Raw genomic sequence first — 22,978 nt, 5'->3', positions numbered from 1 at the left:
GTTCTTCAGAAAGAACTGATAAAATAGTTTCATATGAATAGCAATATTTCCAAACTGCATTTTGTGGTAACATATTGCCTATTGCCCACCTATATTTCTACTAGGATGACCCCGAGCAATAAAGATACTGGGCTTATGAAATAATAATGATGAAATTTAGAATCTTTCCCCATGATCAATATGTGTTCACAGTAAATAATTAAAATCTGTATCAGGACAAGGTATTTGCATTTTTTCGTATCAATTATAGTTCTTGTTTTCTACCCACTGGATTATTTATCGATCAAATGAACAAAAATTCCCAAAAGTCATTATTACAAGAATAATTGAGAGTGATTAGGAATCCAATTTTATACATGTATCCATTATATCTGCCTCCCTGATTACGAGACATATATGAATATATGCTGACTCACTCATAACCCTTGCACATCGATTTCGTATCAATCAACGTCTACCCTCAAAAGAACTCGAAACTATAAAAAGAAGTATTTTCAACGTGTATTGATGATTTCATAAAAAATTCATGGTGGTAATGATATTTCCTAGAACGAGAAAACATCGGAATGAATTACCGGACATGTTCAGAAAATGAAAGAAATTAATCATCACCATTGTAGTAGCTGTCGAATTTTTGTTGATGCATTGATACAATTTTGGAGAAATAATACTAATTCCATATCGATGGAAAAGTCATGGATAATGTTATAGATGATATCGTATCCGATATCATCTATAATATCTTATAGTTCGATTGCATAGTGAATAGCATTAATCTATACTCCATTCACTTTTATTTTAGCACTCGGTTGGCCATGGAAATTTGACACTCTGTTTAGTACGAAAATGTGGAGTTATGACGCTTGTCAAAACATTTTTGGTTTTCAAATTAACGCTATGTTGACCGTTCTACGTAAAAGTTTCTGTTATTACGTATTTTATCACAATGTCGAATCTCTTCGGAAAATATGTGACGAACATAATTGAAGTATGAAAAACTGATTGAAGGCATATCAAATCCAGTTATTTGCATGGAAAATACAAGAGATCAGTATAATATCATAATATGCACTAGCTTGAGGAGAGTTAATGTTCGTTATCTTCTTTGGCTAAAGTTTGAATACGTTACATCAGATTTCAAAAATATTAACCCGAACATGAAATGCATATGATGCAGTGGTTGGGAATGGGTATCTCCCGAAGGAATTAACAGATAATTACAAGAATGTTAAATTCTTCAACAAAAATCATCTTGCATCGATATAAGTAAAAGGAATTAAAGGAAATTTCCAGTCAAGATGAACTTCACCTCTGAACAAAAATTTCACATGTATAAACGATTAACAGGACAACTAGCGCGTATTTGTGGCTGTTCATCTTAATGCATTGATAAATAATAATAATAATTAGGTATTTATTGGTACCTTAAGACATTTACAATGTATAGAACAAATCAAATGAAAAATAGAAAAATCAATTTTCGAGAAAATCGTGTAGTGCACTGTTCGCATTAATTGACTCAAATATAGAATTCAAGTTTCAAGTCAAGATGAACTTCACCTTTGAACAAAAATTTCACATGAATAAACAATTAACAGGACAACTGGCGCGTATTTGTGGCTGTTCATCGTATTACATTGATATAATAATGATAATTAGGTATTTATTGGTACCTTGAGACATTTACAATGTATAGGACAAGTCAAATGAAAAATAGAAAAATCAATTTTCGGGAACTTATTCTACGATGACATTCATCGAAAATCCTGTAGTAAACTTTTCGCATTGATTTACTCAAACATAAAATTATCAAATGCCACCACTTTTTTAGGTCTCCCAATAGAAGGGAATTCTTTGTTATCCTCTTCATTAACAATCTTTCTGATTGTGGAAATATTCAGCTGAAATATAAGTCGTTTAGATTCAGATGAAACATTATATAAATTGTCTTACATTGAATATGTCCATTACCGTCTGACGTATTGTGGATATCAGGGTGTAACTATATTCGAATGAGCGGACCTGAATTCTAAATAGCACTTCCTGAAACCCTGTCTCTTTTTTCAATCACTTTCGGCATTTTCGTAATGAAAATTAAAAATTTATATTAGTTGTGGCAACGGCGTTATGACATTAACGACATTTCATGAGTGCCAACCTTACTCCGTTCTAGTTAAAAAACCTGAGAAAATTATTTCATGGCCAACCGACTGCTAAAATAAATGTGAATGCAGTATAGTAGAATCATGAACAAATTTTTATACAACCGCATCAAAAAGTCACGTTTCAAGCAAGAAAACTCGTTCTAAACATATACTGTGCGCGCATATATCATATTTGCGTATTAATCTTAATTTATTATTTTATTTTTCATATTATTATATTGATTTCTTTTTAATTTATAGTATTGCAAGGGTGAGTCTTTGACTCTTACAAACATTTTAACAGTAGATTCCTGAGGTCAAAAGAAACACTTTTTACCTCAACCATTCTTTCCAAATCAGCTCGGTTTAAGAAATAAAGGCTGTTGAAAAACCATAGAAAAATGTTATTTTCAATAAAAATACCAAAAATTCAAAGAGCCAAACTCTTGAAACTTAGTTGGACGCTATCTAATGAATATTTGGACGTTTTGTGAAATAATTTTCTCGTAAAATGCGTCGTTTTCGAGTGATTTGACGTTCAAAAATCAAAAAGTATCTGTGAAAATTGGTAAATTGGGTACTTTTGCTGAATACAACTCTATATAAAAAATCCAATGTGTGTAGTGTTACAGATTCAGCTAGTTATTGTGAAGGTATTTTTGTTTTTCCAGGGTGGCACAGCCCATTATGAAAACTTAAAATGGCTTTATCTTTTTATCAGGGCTGAATAGGAAAAAATGGTATATGTATAGAAAAAAGTGTTCTTTTGACCTCAAGAATCTAGCGTTAGAATATTTGTACGAGTCAAAGACTCACACTGTATATAGGGTTATCGACGTGACACTTAACACAATGAAATTAACAGAAATATAATTTTCTTCCGTTCAAAAGTTTTTGTCTCTGATTGTCAAAATGATACCGTCAAATTATCAGTGAATCAATTCAAATTTACATCGTTATCTTTCAGATTATCCTTTGGTATAATAAGATTTAGATGTTCGAATCAAATTTTATGCAAGTCTAATTGGTAGATCGTGAACAAACGCCTACAAAATTCGGGTAAGCGTGTTCAAAACCTTGCGTGCTTCTTTGAGCTAGAGAATGGGGGTATTTGCTGATGTAGATTACCATAACTACCGTAGTCGGCTATATAGGGAAAAAAATTTATATCCAGACACTGAACTACACGTGCTGCACAATAAATTCTGTTAGGGGTGTTTTACCCAGACATTTTCTCCGATATGGTATTTCCAAGAAGAAAACGATTCGGATTAACACGAAACTCATATCTCTACTAAACGTTTGTGATTATACAGAGAGAGTAATTCATCACATTCGTAAAATTATTTTATTATCCATCTTCACTTTCACCTAAATCAATAACTTCCTGAACCCGCAATAGATACAGGGTGCATTTAATCAGTTGTCCGATGCATAGAGTACAGATGCAAATTCTTGACATAGGTTGAAAATTCGTAGTCTTCAATTCAAACTTATAAAGTAACCCGAGCAGAAAACAAATAATTAAAATACAACCTAAACCAATATGGAAAAAACTCTCGATGATATAAACAAAAAGGGTTAAAATCCAACTTCTACTAAAAACTATCATTCTGATATCACAGAAAGATGCAGCAACGCTTAGTTGATAAAATAATTGTATTTTGCTCGATCTATATTTGTCCCTGTTGAAGCGTTGAATTCAATACAAAATTTGAGTTCTCAATCTCATTTTGTAGTTGAGATTAACTCAATGCAGTATTTACCTATTTAGGTTAGAGGCCTCCAAAATATTGTCCGAGTGTATAGGTATTCGGTATCCGAAAACCATATTTGGTACTATATCTGGGCTTTTAGAGGGCCTATTGGAATAGATCACGAATAAAAATACCTGAAATTTTCATAGTCTTAAACTATAAAAAGGGTCCAGAATTATGTACATTCAATTTTAGAAGTGATAGTATGTCGAAAAATAAGAGTATTATTAGGGGTTGAAAATAACAGCCTCTTATAAATTTTCTTCAAAAATTGATTTCGTGGGATAGATTTTCGAAAAATAAATTCTGTTATGGTTTCTCATTCAATTCTGGAAACAAAAAATTTTGATACAGTCAATACTTTTCTCGGAGAAATAAAAACTTACAAGCAGTTCTGATCACTTTTCATTCCATTTCATGGTATAAGACATACATGTTGTTATTTTCAACCCCTAATAATGAAGTTATGAGATGTAACATCTACTTAGTGCTTCATATTTTGTATTGTTTTATGACTCAGTGTTTTTTAGAACCCGTAAAAAAATTAAAAACTATTTATAGGAACTACCCCTGTTTATTTTCATCGAAGAATCATTCGTATTTGTTTACAGACACCCTGAATAGGAAAAAAGGAGTGTATATGGAATCGTTTTGGAGGTGATAAAAATTTTTTGGATATAACATACATCCAACTGTTTTCCGAATGTAGTTTAATTTAAAATTGCTTGGTTTTTAGCCCTTGAGATATTCCTAGTGACTCAACAGTGATTCACTTGAGTGTCCAGCCATTTTCACCATGTTTCCTATTGGAAAAATTGGTCCACACGAATTTGATCTTCTGATTGCTGTTTATCACAACTGGACATCATGAAACGAAATGTGATCCCCTTCGAGGCATTTAAACCAAATAATTCCATAATTTTTTCATATAAAGGAACTTTCTACACGAAATTGACCTCATCTGCAGGCGACTGTGGGAAAAAACAAAACCGAAACTCGAGAAACCGGAATTGCAGAAAATGTCACCGCGTACCTGCATAATAAACCAAACTTCATAATGCTCATATGCTAAAAGCGACGGGATTAATTAAAACCCGCCACTCGGGAGTCTTGTTATCACTAATGGGGACAACAGAAACGAAATAAATCGTAAAAATATGGGGTCAGTTTTGCACGCCAAGATAAGGCATGAACTTAACCTAAAAAGATATTTTGTCTGTTGGATTGTACGTTGAACCGATTCACAGGACGCGATGTTGTTGTTGGTCATTGATAATATTGTAACATTTTATCAGTTTGTTTCTATTTGTGGTACGCGTCGTTTCTAACCAGAGTACTATTTTCCGTTTCAGATGGGACCGATAGAGAATGTGCCCGTCCATGAATTTCCCGCTCACGAGAGCGTGGAACTGAGGAAAGTCGATCGATCTAGAGATCTTTTTGGAGTACAACTAGAGGTGAGTTTTTGTACTTTGTATAACACGAAATACTGAGCTTCAAGCGGTGATTAATCTGCATGGTCCATTTGAAACTATATGAGGACAAATAGCAGAACCTAGAAGGTACTTTGTTTTTCAATTTATGTTAAATCGATATTGAACAGCATCAAAAAACTCTTCGTCAAATAGGCTTAGTTCTTCAGACTTACCAACATGAATGGTTCCCAGATTTAACTAGCACGTGGTTTCTAAATTCAAATTACAAGGTATTTGTGAATAAGGGCGACTTCATAGACTTCATAGAAAGATTATATCATTTTGCTGTTCAACTTTTGTCCGCAATTGCATCGTTTTCCGATATACAGAGTGTTGAAGTTTTTGTTGAAATCTGACCATTTACTGCTCTGAAAACGATAGAGATGTGCAAATGAAATTGGATGTATCTCTAAAAGTAGCTCTTACGCATTTTTTGACCATCAAGAATTTTATGTTCATCATTGGCGCTTATCTGGGTACCTCAATTTTCAAAAAAAAATTGTACGCCACTGAGATATTTCAAACTAGAACACATTTTTGAAATTGTCGTCCCATTTTTGGTAAAAATCTCCCATCCCTTTTTTAAGTATCGTGTCGGAGGAAGATAATTTCAAACATTTGTTTCAAGATTTGCGTTAAGATATTAAATTTTTCGCATGAAAATGGAGCCTCCTACGAGAACAAGGCATAATAGTTTTTTTATCTCAGATTGAACGAGTAATTGTGTCGTCTGGTTGCAAAACCGGCCAACTCCTCAATTTTCGGAAAAAATGTCTGTTTATTTCACTAAGTCCTTAACTAACATTTCCACCCATTGGCAATGAGAAACCATAACAAAACCGGTCAACTCCGCGCGTTTTGGGGGTTAGAAAACTCCAATGTGCTGCAAAAGCGGCCACATCCACTCGTCAGTATATTTTTTTTATAAGTTTACTCAACCTAAAATAAAGTTCAGTTACACAGAAACATTGTGAATGATTTTTCTTGGCTAAAACCCCGCTATTTTATAGATATTTTAAGCTTTAGTTTGTTGCAAAACCGGCCAACTCCAAAGTGGGTTGCAAAACCAGCCAAATCCTAACTATAATTTTGAATTTCTCCCTCCCAGCACCTTCCCCCAGATTCTCTTATGTTGCTCTGAAACCTACTATCCTAGTGACACATTAATAACAAGAGATTTGGATCCTATCTCTAAATCCCTAGTTTTGACAAAAAATCGTCTCTCCTGAAAAATTTTCTGTTATGGAGATGACCGGTTTTGCAACCAGACGACACAATTCAAAAATTATTTTTAGTTTGAAATGTCTTAGTGACGTACCATTTTTATACTTCAAAAAGTTTAGATCATTTCCCAAATATGTGCCAATAACTGCATATCAAAAGATGTGCAATAACTACGTCTTAAAACCCACCAAATTACATTACAATATCTCGATTGGTTTGAATGAGTGAAGAGTTCAGTTTTTGAGAAAAAGCCACCACGTTTCTCGAAAAACGAAAACTTTTTTTTCTTTTTTATGCAGAATGTAGAAGTTTTTCGCACTTATTCACTTACACTCTCTTTATCTTTGAACATGTCAATGATATTAGCCCTTAACGTAATTTACGATATTACTAAGCAAAGGGTGATTCTTTAGCAAAAATTAAGGGGGGTATCTCATATCACTTTTTGTTCAACAGCCTTTTCCCTCCAAGTTAAAGCCCTTTAAAATTAAAGGTTTATTTAGTTCTGAAAAATGTTTAAAGTCATTATAAAACTGTCTAGAAATTAGAGGAAATTAGGACAATAAAACTATTTGTCATATAATTCACTAGACAGCAGCTTACTTGATTTTTTTAATGAATGACACCTCTGTGAATTTATGGAAAAAGAATCTGAGCAGTATTTTATTTTTTTGTGATTAAACTAACGACTTTATGATAAAAAGTCTAGATATAAAAAAGTTGCAGATTGAGTCTTTCTTTTTGAATGGTAAAAAAGAGGCGCGTTAAGAAGTTCTGATACAGAATATTATAGGGCTTATTTTTTCAGCCCTTGTGATTTCTTTTTAGGGTAACAAAAACACTCAAAAAATGCCATTTATTAGCATCAGTTATCTGGCAAATTTCATTCTTCAAAATTTTTCCAAAGTGGATATGTATATTGAAGAAAAACCATTTTTTACCTGATTACCAAGTGTAACTTGGAGGGAAAAGGCTGTTGAACAAAAAATTATATGAAAGACCCCCTTTGATTTTTGCTGAAGAATTATCCACTGAAACCTCTCGCATCAATTCAGAAACACTCTGTATATCTCGATTATGGAAATCTAAAAACTCATATACCCAAGTCAGTTAACTTTCCACTGTCGGTGATAAGATTCTCATTGAAGAGGAAGCGTGGGTTTATCTGAAGAATTTGATACGCCTTTTTCGTAAACCACGACCAAAATAATTTCCTTTGTGCTCGATTACACAGATAGATTATTGGAAATGCAAAATTCTTCTAGGAACAACTTCCCGAATCGCCGTATAAATGGAAAAATATAAAATTCCGTCCCACTTTGATTTTTCTTGTAGACGAACTCATGAAAAAGTAATGGTCTGGTCCCTACGGTCACGCGATCCATAATGTTATTTTCCGAGGAAGTGAAACATAATTCAGCGAAATTATTCAAATGACTACCTGAAACATTTTTTCCCGATGCAAAGAAGAGTATAGAACAGATTTATCGTCCGTACTTTGTGTCAACTGTGGTCCCTATTAAATCCGCTTCAGATTTGTCGATATTGGGTCCCACGCGAAAAAAAAAAACATAAAAGCCAACAAATGCTGCATAAATTAGGAACACCGATAACACTTTGGTGGTAATTGCTGTGCGGCCCTATCAGGGTAGACGTATTATGGGTCGCGGGAGAAGCAGGGGTGGACTGGAATTTTTGAGCTAATAAAGTGATATCGCTGCAATAACCTCCAAGTCAAAAAAAATTTCCAACTCCAATCGTCAGCAAGTCGTTCATAATTCCAATTATTGTTGAGCTATACTGCTCTAAACCAGTTAAGGAAGTTCAGAAATTTTGAGACTGTTTTAAAAGTTTTTTTTCAAATATGAGAAATCTAAATGTTCACAGGTGACAATGAAATTTCAGTATTCGTAGCACAGAGATCGTTCCTATTCTCGGAATCCTTTTAAAACGCAGTGACTGTAGATGAAGGGGAGTTTATACCACGGGACTTTCTCGCTGTATAAGGCGTAAAGGGGGAAAGACTACCAGAATGTGGGATGTTGCCAGAACACTTGAACAATAAGTAGAAGTTACGAATATTACAATAGTTCCCACTTTCGTCGGAAAGATAGCAGCACTTAACGAACGCAATTTTTCAATTTCACCAGGATACGAATTGTAGCCAATGACAAGACTTTTCGAGAAATTTTTTCATGTGGAAATTCATAGAAGAGATAATTCCACCTCGGAAAGTTAATAACATGAATATAATGTTCTTCAGTGCAAAAAATTTTTTATTTTTTTTTTCTATTCTGACATTCCGATTGAATTGAATTATTATGAAAACCCCATATAAATTAGTGGTTTCTGACGTAAGATATTCATTTTCTCTTTTTGAAGTGACCACCAAAACAGTGTAGACCTCTCTCAACGCCTCGAAGAACTGTTTCAATCGAAATCAAAACACCAGAAGCTTTCGAAAGCCGATCTCGTGCAGAAGTGGTAGTTGACTGTGAGAACGTAAAACAATAACTGATCCGAAATTCTCTGAAACGCAAACGACAACATCTGAAATAACGACATTTCTCATAAGTGGGCAAGAATCAGCAACTTTTGAAACGGTCACAAAATTTTCTTGACTTTTATGAAGCAGTATACTTATGCATATGCTCAACGAATCGTATTAGACATCTGCACCAAAAAAGTGCTAAACTACACCTGGAGCATTGAACTATTAGGTAATACAGATACTTCATTGACCTGCACCGAATCAGAGCAATACTGTCCAATTTTCTCTAAACATTCTGTGTTTCAAATTGAATTTTCTCGGCCCTTTAATAACCAGACCAACCTCTGTTGATGGTGGAACAATGTTGAGATTGACAATCGAACTTAATCAGACTAAACGTCAACAAGATGCAGGTTCGTTCCTCAGCCTAGTTTAATGTTACTTCATGTGATGATGCATAGATGAGTTTAGGATAGTTGAGTTCTAAAGAAGTGATGTGTTTTACTTATCTCCTCCTATGCAAACAATTGTAATGCGCGCAAATTCACATCTAGTATCTCATAATAACATGAAATTGCTGCTAGTTTTTGAAATCAACCAACGGAAATTTTCTTTCATTCCCCAACTAATACATCTCTGTGAGAAAACAAAAAATAAAAATGCAAATGAAAAGAATCGGCATATCTGCACTATGAACGCTCTAAACCACGAAAAGGTAGCCAAGCAACCGATACAAACACACGGGGTAAAGGATCGATTCTGTGGGAAAACTAGCTTGAACCGGTTATGAATCGATAAAGCACCATTCCTAGGGTTCACCTGGAAAAATCAATTTATCGACGGAGACGACAGTGCGGGTGTAATGGATACAAAAATAAATTACTATTCCTATCCAGTTCATTTTCGATGGCTATTTATGTTCGATGGAAAAATAATAGACCGATTTTCTGTCTTTCAAGTCTGTGGAAGAAGTTGATGGGAAAATTAAGGGTGGAAATCTGATTTTGATTTGTCATTTCCTGCAATGAATTCTTGAAAACGAATCAACGAAAACCCCTTTGATACCTACGCTGTGCGTGACAAAGCACCACCTTATTCTATTTAATTGTTGCACCAAGGTTAGTTGATAGTATAGGTATATAAATATATATATTCTTTTGAAAGGGAGTAAGTAAATAGTAACAACATGAACATGGTACCATACATATCTTCGTATGAAAACATGAAAACAGATATGAAAACCTCAAAAAAACTCTCTGTCTAAGTGTAATGATAATGAATTTGTGTAAAGAATAAGCTGAAATTACCATATTGAAGGATATCTTCTTCATTTAAAATAGGACGAAATCCAAACTTCTTTCCCCTTCTTTCTACCATGGTGTTCGACGAAGTGAGAATTATATGAAAACAAAAAGATAGAAATAACAAGAGAAGCATTGAATTTTATATTTCTCCTTGAATCATTTTGAAATTTGCAAACCATCCCGAAATTTATATTTTGTTTACCAAATGGCCTATAGTTTCTTCTCGTTCTCCCAACAGCAATTCATCTGAAGAGCATGCTATTACACCGGCCAGTCCTTAGTAGATTTAGCCTACAAATTTTTCCTAGTTCAAATCCAGGCACTTTTTTTGAAGGAGCAATAATCAAACATTTGTTAGAGATTACACGAATTACATTCTGATTGCCAAAATTCTTTGTGACTATTACTTGAATGAAGAAAATCATTAGTCCATAAAGGTTCACAAGATTTCAATCTGGCACTTCTAGTATTGTATATATGATAAAATTGGGAATAAGTTTGGGAAGGAATGGAATTTATTCCAAGACTTCGAGACTGCCACCTGTCGGCGAGGTACTATGTTTGAGTAGAGTGTCGATTTTATTGATGTGAGCAACAGTACTCAGCAGCTGAATAAAACTAATATACATGGTGTTTTCAAAGGTGAGGCTTTTTTTGACAGAAGGTAGAACTCGTCAAAATAAGTCGTTTAACCAAAAATTGTCTATATAAAATATCCAAGATGGATGGGATACAACCCCCTAGAATTTCATTGAATTTCAAGTACGGGACTGTGGAAGGTGACTCCGGCATCGCAAAAACTAAACAAAACATAAACATATGGCTAGACAATGAATGGTTCAGTACCAACTTCATCGGATTAGATGCATCAGATCACCTTTGAGAGAATCGTAATTGTTGTATCGTGCAGTTTCTTGAAAGTGCTTATGTTAGGTATGTTGAAAAAATGCTATAATGTTTTCCCATTTCATCCCATTTTTACGACGATTGTTGGAATGTTCGAACAAGAAGATTTTGATGCCCATTGTTAAAAACTTCGTGAATAATTTAGACGAATTTTATTGCCGCGATTTTGAAGTACTATTCTATTTTTTACACTTGTGTCCTAAGTTCCTTCTGTCAGTTGGTATCGAAATGAGCCATTTCATAAATTCGTGTAAGTTACTAAAAAATTATGAGATCAATTCGGCAATCCTAAGTTTCCATTTTCATTACCACGTAAATAATATCGAACGAGCCAATATCCTAAACGAAACCACATGGTCGAATCAACAGATAAGATTTTTCCCACTGCTTTGCGTTAATTCAGCTAACAATCGGTCTAGTATAATATTAGGATCTATTTCAGTAATTATTTTAATTTTTTTTTCATCTTTCCCATTTTGAAAGTTTTGTATAGGTGAATTTTTGTGAAACGCTTCATTTTTACCAGTTCTACCTTCTGTTGAAAAAAAAAGCCTCAGCTTCAAATACACCCTGTATAAGGCCAAAGCTGCCTTACGAAGTGTGATGGCATCAGCAACTCATGATGAACCAGCTAATTTCTGAGTATATTCCTCGATTTTAATTTCAAACGTAAACCTTCCAAATTAACTTTAAAATTCCATGAAGAATCTAATATTATTCCGAGATATTTAGGATTATAAGTATCTATGTTTTGAAACATCATCATTAACAGTAACTCAATTTTTTATATTTGTGTTGGGTATTTAAATGGAAACAGGATGTTTTATTTGGATTAGGACATACATGCCATATAAGGAAATAATTTTTCAGGATTTCTAAATGTGTGGGTTAAGTACCTATTCTGAGGTTCAAATTCATATGCTAACGAACAATTCATTTTTAAATTTAAGGTTTCTGATATAAGAAGCGAGTAAATTAAGGCGAAAATTTTTTCTCTGTTATTTAATATTTTGTAGAAAAAAAGGCAATTTAATTGATCCTTTGCCATAAGGAGAGGGTTGATTGAAATTTCTTTAACTGACGAAATCATCCAGAGGAACAAAAGATCTGTGCAATTCTGGCACAAAAGTTTGAAAAAACTACCCTCCACTTCTCGTAGGGGGTGCATGACAAACTCCAGTATTTTTCTATGGAACAGTCAATCAAGAATTAATTTGATGTCTCAATTTTATTCACTTATTAGTTCATATTGTGTGGAAGACTCAGACAAAATTGAAGGCCTTGAAAAATCACAACCTTTGAGAAGAATATATTTCAAATCTTGAAAGTTTCGATCATCATGATTCATCAACAGATATATTTATGAACTGAACTGAAGATATTCAGTTCTCATCCACTCTGAGACTCTTCCTTAAGTAACCTCTACTATCATCTAGAAATCATTCATATGGGGGCCTAATTTCAAGAAAAAATATCCCAATATTTTTATTTTTCAATTATATCAATTGTTCACGAATATTATGTTCCGTTCTCAGCCCTTGAAGTTTTTCCTCTGCAATTAAAACCTCAGACCAGTTTTTAATACAATCAACTCGTCTAATATATTCCGTCTGTTAATCCATGAATTAATTACGAAAACCACAAAAATGGAATTTCCAATATTAGCATATGTCACGAATCGTGTTCGGCAGACGGTAGGCATTGCATTAGCTATGCAAATAAAAATGCATTCATTAAAGCATTCAGAATAATAACAGGGAAGTGAACTACACGGAGAACAATACCTGCGAATAAGGATGGCTCAAAAGTTCTAATGAAAGGTTCTAGATGGATTAGTCAACCCAATGAATTAGATAATACGACATGAGAGGTATGAGCATGAATTGAGACAAATTGGGTATGTTGTAAGTGATCTATTTGCGTTATTCATAAGAGTATCGCTTGGGAAAGTTGCTAGTTATTTGTTTAACCGTTGCACTGTTCAACAATTGTAGTGGGTAGTAATAAGCTAGTTAAAAAATTCATGTGGCAAGAATAACGATTTTGTGAAATCAATAGTTCACTTTGTATTCAAGGAGTTTTCTTGCCGGACGATTCATTACGTCGTTATAGTCTTCAGAAGGATGTTAGACTAATTTATTTTCAACCTCATTTCCTACAACCTACGGAAAATCCTGAAAAATTATTTGATACGTACAACTCACAAAATTTGGTTTCCACAGGTTCTGAAATGACAAGGAATTAATGGTCAAATATTTGTAATTTTTACGCGGTCTTTCCAACAATAGGGTGAATTTAAACATTGTCGCAGCTAGGGGTTTTATAATTCCTTCTTCCCAAAGGCTGTAAAAATTCGCGAAACCTTCATTCTTCAATTTGTTATATGTAAACAATTTTTTTCATTATGAGTTGAGAATACATATACAGGGTGTCTGTAAACAAGTGCGAAGGTCTTGGGGAGAAGATTCTTCGATGAAAATGAGCAGGGGTAGTTCCTATAAATGTTTTTCGAAATCGAACTCCCTTCCAAGATACAGCCTTCAGAAAGCGATGACGAGTTGACAGTTTTTATTTTTTTTTACGGGTTCTAAAAACACTGAGTCATAAAACTATACATAATATGAAGCACTAAATAGATGTTACTCACACAATTTTTTTAGATCTCATAATTTTATTATTAGGGGTTGAAAATAACTACCTCTTATAATTTTCCTTCAAAAATTATTTTCGTGGGATAGATTTTCGTAAAATAAAATCCTCTTATGGTTTCCCATTCAATTCTGGAGAAAAAAGTCTGTTGCAAAATTTCTATACAGTCGATACTTTTCTCGGAATACATAAAAACTTACAAGCAGTTCTGATCACTGTTCATTCCATTTCATCGTATGTGTTCCATAGAATGACTACCTCCCGCTAAAATACATGCATCAACTCTCTGCCTCATAGACCTTTGTATTCATTCTATAGAACACTTATACGATGAAATGGAATAATTAGTGATCAGAACTGCTTGTGAGTTTTTATTTATTCCGAGAAAAGTATCGACTGTATCGAAATTGCACAAGAAACTTTTTTTTCTCCAGAATCGAATGGGTAATCATAAGAGAATTTCATTTTTCGAAAACAATTTTTGAAGGAAAATCATAAGGGGTTGTTATTTTAAACCCCTAATAATAAAGTGATGAGATCTAAAAAAATTGTGGGATTTACACTGCTAATTTTCATCGAGGAATCATCCCTCTAAGTCCTTCGCATTTTTTTCCAGACACCCTGTATTTCAAGTGATTTTCGATACAACTCCCCTGCCAGAATTTGGGCTATGGCACTGAATTCGATTCAATTTTCTTTGTAGAAAAATTTCATTCTAGGTACCTGCGATACAAATAGAGGTATAAGTTTTCCTATTCATAAATTTGGGCAATGTGGACATTTTTCATATGTTGAGATGAATTCATTGATAATATTGTGAAATTTATTATTCTTTTACATTTCGGGTTTTTCATCCAACAATTCGAGAAGCATTTGTCTAGGCAGAACAATTTTTAATCCCTTACCCAAGCTATATTGTTTGATATCAATGTGTTTCTCATATCCAAAAGAATATGTATACCTTCATCAGGAAGAACATGTCAAATCTAAGGTTTTTGATTGGGAAGGAAATGCCAAACACTTTATCAATCCTTGAGCAACTCCGAAAATAATAATCTTTTGCGACATTACCGAACTTCAAAATGCGAGGTTTATTTAATTTACTACCGTTTCAAAGTGACGAATAATGCCATATTTTGGTTCGAAAAACTTGCGAGATCCAAACAGCAATTAAAACAAGATATAAATTACTTCGTCTCAAGAAATAATAATCAATTTGCATGCTTGTTGTCGGTTCTGAAACGCGGCAATTAAAGATCTCATAAAATAATTTATTTCATCACTTCATTTGCAATGCAATAACTGTTCATTAGTTTGACATTCAAGAACGATATAAACTCGTTCAAATCTTCGGGTATGTAACAATGTTTTGTCACCTGTACTTTTTCATAGAACATCATTGAAGCTGAATGTATTGTCAGTATCTATGTATTTTTTCCCATCCCAAGAAAACGAACCGACTTCGATAAAATCTCTATTACAATATCATTATATTTCATTCACATCAACATTTTTTGATCCAATCTAAATCAGATTATGCATACGTATACATTCTTCCTCATTTATCAAATAAACACAATAAAATATACTAGTAGCTCAGCATGAAATCAATACCTATAGTCATTTCCATGGTAATATACTCAAAAACGCTTTACACACATGAACTTCCGTGACTTGAAATGAAATTCCTTCATCATTTAGATCCTTTTTTATCGTTATAAATTAAATCAGATGCTTTAGAGGCAATTTTCTTTTTCCATCTTCGTACAATATATAGATTGCGAAAACTCTACTCCGAACATAGGGAGAAAGAAGAGGACTGTAGAAATGCAATCGCCCAGTCATCTTTCTGAATCAGTTCCCACTACGCTTTGTCATTATAGTGGGAACTGTGAATTCGTGGCCAGTGAGGTTCAAGAAAAAAATACAAGCAGCTCGTAGCCCAGCTCATTCAAATGAGACAAGTCAAATATGGAGAGGTCCAGTTGAATTTAAAAAAATTCCTCACCTGTAATAAAATTCTTGTCATCCAAGGGGATTGCGTTTTTACAATCCCATTCTTTCCCATGGCATTCCGTATGTTCGACGTTAAATTTTTGTAATCTATATATCAATTCTTGGATTATGTTTCACTGGGCCATTTTTTTCAATGCCTAAGGGTTTGTCTAGATTTCGTATTAATAAATGTTAGAACGTGATTTTATAGGTCGAAACGTGGCTTAAATTTTTCTATTATTCTGAACAAATTTGACAGAAAGATATGAGATTCAGTTTAGGTTTTTTGGACGAGACAAAAGGATAAGACAAAGCCTGCGTTAGAAGCGCCAACATGCAAAATTCTCAGGACTAACTTTTTATGATAAATGATGTGGCATTAAGAGACTTTTTATCCCAAAAATTTCGTTAATCGTATCAGTTCGAGAAACTGAATTTGACTACGTTTTGAACAGTACGAAATATTTCCATCAATATTTGACTAGCTCACAGGACTCCGTATATCCTACTTAATTTTATTTGCAGTTCTTGAGCCTATTTAATAATTCTAATAGTTCATTATCATGAATACAATATCATAATATCAATCATATGATTCAAATGAGAATATTACAAGCCCGGCGCATTCGGCAATTTGTTGAACAACATCTAGAGCAATATCTTTGAGAATTCGAGTTAATACTCAAGGGCGATATAGATATAACACTTTTGAATTTAATAAAATCGTGAGAACAGAGTTTGTAGTGAATCAAAACAACAATATCCAGTTACTGTAGGTTATCGGTCGTTATTACGATTAGGTATCAACAAAAATTATCGTGAAAATTGACCCGAGATTGTCTAATTTCTATAAATGGCCTATATTATAATTCAAAAATATTGGGTACATACCTTCGATTTTACAACGCAAAATACCGAAGGTACGTACGCGACATTTTTGAATTTCAATATGAGACATGTGATGGAATTAGACAATCTCTGGACAAGTTTAACGAGAATCTACAATATTTACGAAATATTTTCAAACATTTTTGTGTGTGACGTCAACGCTGCAACTCCAAAATACGTATTTTTCTCGTTTACATAAATATACTTGTGGAGCCAGCTATGCTAAATCGCGATATACTCTAGCATCGTGGAGACCGAGTGGATTTTGAAGATTAAATGGTAGAAAGAAAAAAAGGTTCTATGATGTATGCACTTTCAGTACTGGGGAAAGCGTCTGTAGGTTTTCAAAGATAAAAAAATCGTGAGGTGTACATAATCGAGCTTGTCAGATTAAGACATTAACATGTTTACCACAGTTTGCGCGGTGGGGCTGGCCGTACTGAAGAGTTGAAAATTCCAGCGTGTCAGGTTTTTGGAGGATATGTTAATTGGACCCAAAGGAAGCTACTTTTCAAGGGACCGACAATTTGGACGTGACGCAAGGTAACAGCGGTCCTTTGAAGATGTAAAAAACATCGTTACTTGTACGAACATACTCGAGCTTGTCAGATTTTCATACAGATGATTAATCTTGGTGTTGTAGACGTGTTGACCTATTAATCTGACACTTATCAGGGAGGGTTTTCTTAATCTGACACTTTGAAGATGATGAAAATGCATTTTTTTCGAATATCTCCTTGCCTGTATCTCTAATCGTTTTTGTATTCATCATGAAAGGTGTAGATAATAAAATTCTATACAACTTCCGTCTGAAGCAGTTTTGCCTACTCTGTACAGTTTTCGAGTTAGAGGGAGATAAGTGCGAGGAGCTTAGCCACACATGCGAAAGGCCAAGGTCACTGTAGAAACCCTGTCTGATGTACATTAATCGCCATATATTTCAAAAAGGTTTGAGCGTAGAAAAAATTGTTTGAGACAAATTTTGTAAGTAATGTTATGTTCTACAACTTTTATAATGAATGCGGAAAATATTTGAAGCCCAGAGGAGGAGATAATTAAAAAAACTGATTTTTGTGACCTTTATGGCCAATTTTATTGTTTCGGATTGCTGAAACTGTCAGATTATATTTTTTCCGTTATTCTTGAATCATTAGCTTCAAAATAAAAAAAATCGCCAACGCGCTCGAAAATGTACACGTGACGTTTTTTTTGCAACTTTGGCGCCCTCCCACACATTTTCGGCACGCATAAATTGTCAGATTAAGAGAATATATACTTTTCAACATGTAATTAACCACATATATCTCAATCTGACACGTTCGAGTATGTACAATGATCGTTTTTTTTACTATTCTGACGGTCTGTCCTAGACAATTCCCCCAACATACAGGTCTAATTTTTGGTAGAGTACCTACAGGGTCCAAGGTATCTCTCCTTGTGTTAATTTGACACACTCGAGTAAATCCCTAAGTTCTCTCTTGGGCTCCCCAACTAACAGAGTAGTGTTTTTTTTTAGTATGATGAAAGTTGATAAATTGAATGGATTTCTTTGTCAATTACAATTGATATTTTCTGAAATACAATTGACGGTTTCTGAAATACAAACAAATAATCTGAATTATAATTGGCGGTTTCTGAAATTAAATTGACTTATCTGAATTACATTTGATCTTTTCTGGAATAAACACGACTAACCTTAAATAAAATTGATGGTTCCTGAATTAATACTGGAAATGGTATAGTCTTTATCGAGACAAAGTCAGTACTCGTGCACATTACCTTTAGCAACATTCTTCTCCATAATCTTCAGGTCAGACATACAGATTTCTTCCTTCTCTCTAACATCCAGTCTCTAGCATATATCTTGACCGAGCCCGTTTAAAATGACATGTAGATTATGAGTATATATCGGAATCGATTGGAAATGATATCGCCCAACTAATCGTACTATATTATGGCCATTTAAGACAATTTGCAACCTATGACTATCATTCCTCCGCTCTAAACTTTAATAGCCACGCATTATCCGAGCCTGAATCGCATCATAAATCATCTCTGCTCATTGCGCTCCTCTCGGAACCGATACGTTCCTCAAAAAAATCCGATCGAGAATTTCTAATTATCATAAATCGCCCTGTATGCCGAGTCTGCGTTAGAACAGGATAAATCGCAATTATCACAGTTTCGCACGCAAAAACGTAATATTTACCAGCAATTACGAACGGATCGACAACAAATTTTAATTCATGTCAATTATGATGCAGGTCACGAGTCTGCTGCTTGAAGCAGAACGACGGAAGTTATCTGTTCTGCAGAAAGAACTGCAGGTTGCGCTAGAGGAAGGAGGTTCGATCAAGGCCAAAGAGCACCAGAAGCAGGAACTGATTACGACGATAACGTGAGTATCTGTGGTGAAGGGTTCGAGGCATAGACAAAATGTCTCTGGTTCGAAGATTGCTACTTTTATTGAGAATAGAAAGAACTTTGATCATTCCCGTGAGAAGATGATACTCTCAAAACGGGCGCAGTTCATATACAGGTTGAGTCTTTGACTCGTACAAATACACTGCTCCACATGAGTTAGGGATATTGACTTAAATTGCACAAAAATATAGTTAAAATAGATTTTTGTGATGAAAATTTATATTAATATGATTTCAACATGCAAATTAATTTTAGCCTGTAGGTCTGCAGTGTATACAGGGTGGTTAAGAAAAATCGAGTAAAAAAACGAAATTTCATTCCCAGAGAATTCGAGCATTTTAGACTATCAATACAATGTATGGCCTCCAGGGGCATCAATATCAGCTTGACATCTTCTTTGCATATGCTACGAGGTTGTTGAACATTTCTTGAAGAATTTGGTTCCATAAACGGGGCAGAAGGTCTCACAGATCATTTAAGGATTCTGGGGTAAATTGATGATTATCTGATCTTCTTTGGAGCATATCCCATGCATGTTCTATGCAATTCAAATCTGGTGAGTGCGGAGGTATTGGTAAATGTGGAATACCAAGCTCCTCGCGCGCATTCTCAGCTGTGACAGCACGGTGCGGTCTAGCGTTATCGTCTAGAAAATGAAAAGTTTCACCAATAGCAGCGTGAAAATTTGGCACAACATTTTCAATGACATGCTCCCTATAGTGTGAGGCAGTCATATTTCCAGGAAAAATGTGTAGATCTGTGCGCCCGTTGAAACATATCCCGGCCCATACCATAACACTACCCCCTCGGAATGGATAGACTTCTTGGACATAGCTACGATTACGGGGTATGCGTGGGATTGTCCATACCCTTATTTTTCGAGAATCTGAAAATCGTCCATATCTGGATTCATCAGTGAAAAGGACACTACGCCATTGATCGTTCCCATTGATATGTTGCCTTGCCCATTCCAGTCTTTGACGCTTATGGTCACGTGTTAATGGAACTCCTCTTAATGGACGTCTAGAACCTAGATTTACCTCTCTCAAACGTCGTCTGATCAGTCTGATGGTTTCGATGGAAACTTGAACCCCATCTGTATTTTGAAGAGTATTCCGTAGCATTCTACACGTAGATGTAAGGTTTCTTCTCGCCGAAACGGTGATGAAACGATCCTGAGCAGGTGTCGTTTTTTGTCGCCCATCAAGCCTTGGTCTTTCCAACACGGAACCTGTCTCCCTGAACCTATTCCAAAGTCGAGATATCACACTTTGGCTGACTTTGGTTTGGAGCCTTTCCGCTACAACAACCTGAGTTAGGCCAGCCTGTAGCATTCCGATAGCCCTATTAGCCTCAGCGTTTGTTAATTTACGTCTTGGCATTTTCAGAAAACTCGTTGCAAATCGAAGCCGTTGATAAAGGAACTTCATTTCAAAATAAGAACATTCATGAAGCATATGCAAAAAACTTCAGTAAAAAGGCGACAAGATTGACGAAATGTCTCATACTGATTTTTATTGGATCGATTCAAGTTGTGATTGAGTTTAAAATGATTTTACGGCGATTTTCTCGAAGATTACATACTTTTAAAAACGATTGAATACGATATCACTAACCCTTGTGGAGCAGTATATTTCAACAGTTTAGATTCTTGAGGTCAAAAGAAACACTTTTTTCCTTTACCATTTTTTCGATTTGCCCCTGATTAAAAGATATAGTCATTTTAAGTTTTCATAATAAGTTGTGCCACCCCTGGAAAAACTAAATTACCCTCACAATACCTAGCTAAATCCTTCAACAGTTAAAACCGTTTGTGAGATATTCCTAAAAATAACATTCTTTTATAATATGTTTTTTCAACAGCCTGTTTCTTTCAAACCGAGCCGATTCGGAAAAAATGGTAAAGGAATGAAGTGTTTCTTCTGACATCAAGAATATACTGTTAAAATATTTGTACGAGTCAAAGACTCACCCTATATAATTTATTGGAACCAGAAGAAATCATTGGCTTCCAAGTCCAAAGCCAGTAAGGCGGATTACACATCAATTCCGTTTTTTTGTCCATATTCCCGCAGATTTTTTGCAATGTGTGTATGAGCTCAAATTTTTCCTCAAAATCTGTACTTTAAGCAAGAAATTACAAGAGCGAATTAGTTCAAAATGAAGCTAACAAAAATAAAATTTATCGATGGTTTTATATAAATGAGGAAAAAAATTTGAGAGTGACTTTTTCTACCCCTTGAAAGTATAGAGAAACACCACCCTTTTTGTTGCCTTCTCGCCCCCATAGAATACCTGCTCAATTTTATTTCTGTCGATTTGATTCCATTTTTTGGCTGAGATGGAATTATCAAGTTCTTGTGAACGAGACAAATACAGGGTGTCCGCGCCATGGGGCAGCGGACGATTACTATAATTCTATTATAGTAATAATACAAACACAAAGTGTTTCGTTTCTTCTGCACAAGTATCAATTTCGTTATTTTTAATAGAACACCCTATATATTTAAACATTTTTGACTTCTATGTAATTGATTCAAGATTCAAACTTGGACGATGTCTAGTCAATAAATGATACACTAAAAATTTTTTTGTAAATAACCATATTATGTACAATGTTTAAATAATGAACAGAAAAAAAATAGGTTATGGGTTGCCATTTAAAAAAACGAAGATTTCGATGAATTTCTGTTTTGATAATGGATCTACGTTTTCGTGGACCTTGTATATAATATGGTTATTTACAAAAAAAAATTTAAGTGTATATTTGTTGACTAGACATAGTCCATAGTCCAAATTTGAATCAATTACATAGAAATTTAATTAGGTCAAAAATGTTAAAATATATAGGGTGTTCCCTTAAAAATTACGAAATCGATAGTTGTGCAGAAGAAACGAAAACTTTGTATGGTTCTTAATAATTTTAAGAGATGCTCTACTTAAAGAGAGGAAAGTTTTATTTGAAACTCTCTTTTGTAAAGTTAACAGAATTAGAGTAATCGACCACTGCCCCATGGCGCGCACATCCTGTAAAAACACTTTGGTTACCTATATAGTATACAAACTTTCAAACTCCAAGATGACAATGGCAGATTTCCCCTGGCAATAAGAGTGTTGCCAGTTCTCAATGCATAAATAGAAACTCTCGTAGGTCGTAGGAGTGAACCAGTACTAGTTTTTTAAGAAAATCGAAATATGTCACTGAGGTACAGTCACTATTATAGTGTCTCAGATTTTTTTTGAGAATTTTTTATTCTTCATAGTCTTAGGTAATTAGAACAAACTCTATAGGCAATAGGATCATTTTTGGGAGTCAATTAAGACGCTATTGTCCGAAAGAAAAATTAAGTAGGAACTTGACACTTTCAGTGTGAATTTTGGGTCTCAACTGAATGCACATACTGAAAATTTCATTTTTATTTTCCATTCGACTAATTCACCCCTGAAAGGTTATGTACAATCGAAGTGGTGGAAGTCTCAAAAATTATTTCTGATGTATAAAACAAACAATACCACAATTTTGAGCCTTCAATGAACAATGAATGGATGCTTAATTCCCCTCATTGGTAGACAACTGCTATAACACAGTGCGTGTATTGTGTGTTGCAGACGTATCCAGGCGCAACATGATCACTTGGACAGAGAATATCGAGAGTACGCACTAGGAGCGCTGCTATCAGCTAACACAAGGGGATCTGGAAAGGTAAGAAGTGTTCTTTAG

General features: G+C 34.4%; 1 protein-coding gene across 1 annotated transcript in view; it reads left to right on the top strand.

Moving 5' to 3' along the window:
* The window catches only part of LOC123322946, a 106,267-nt gene extending 83,289 nt beyond the window's left edge, over positions 1-22,978 (top strand). The window contains exons 3-5 of the mRNA XM_044911037.1: positions 5,254-5,358; positions 19,098-19,231; positions 22,867-22,978. Of these exons, the coding sequence (XP_044766972.1) occupies positions 5,254-5,358; positions 19,098-19,231; positions 22,867-22,978 (351 nt within the window). The remainder of the gene's footprint in view (positions 1-5,253; positions 5,359-19,097; positions 19,232-22,866) is intronic.

The sequence above is a fragment of the Coccinella septempunctata genome, chromosome 1 (assembly GCF_907165205.1).
Source record: "Coccinella septempunctata chromosome 1, icCocSept1.1, whole genome shotgun sequence".
NCBI lineage: Eukaryota > Metazoa > Arthropoda > Insecta > Coleoptera > Coccinellidae > Coccinella > Coccinella septempunctata.
The sequence above is the reverse complement of the archived record's forward strand: the minus strand, read 5'-3'. Positions and strand labels throughout refer to the sequence as shown.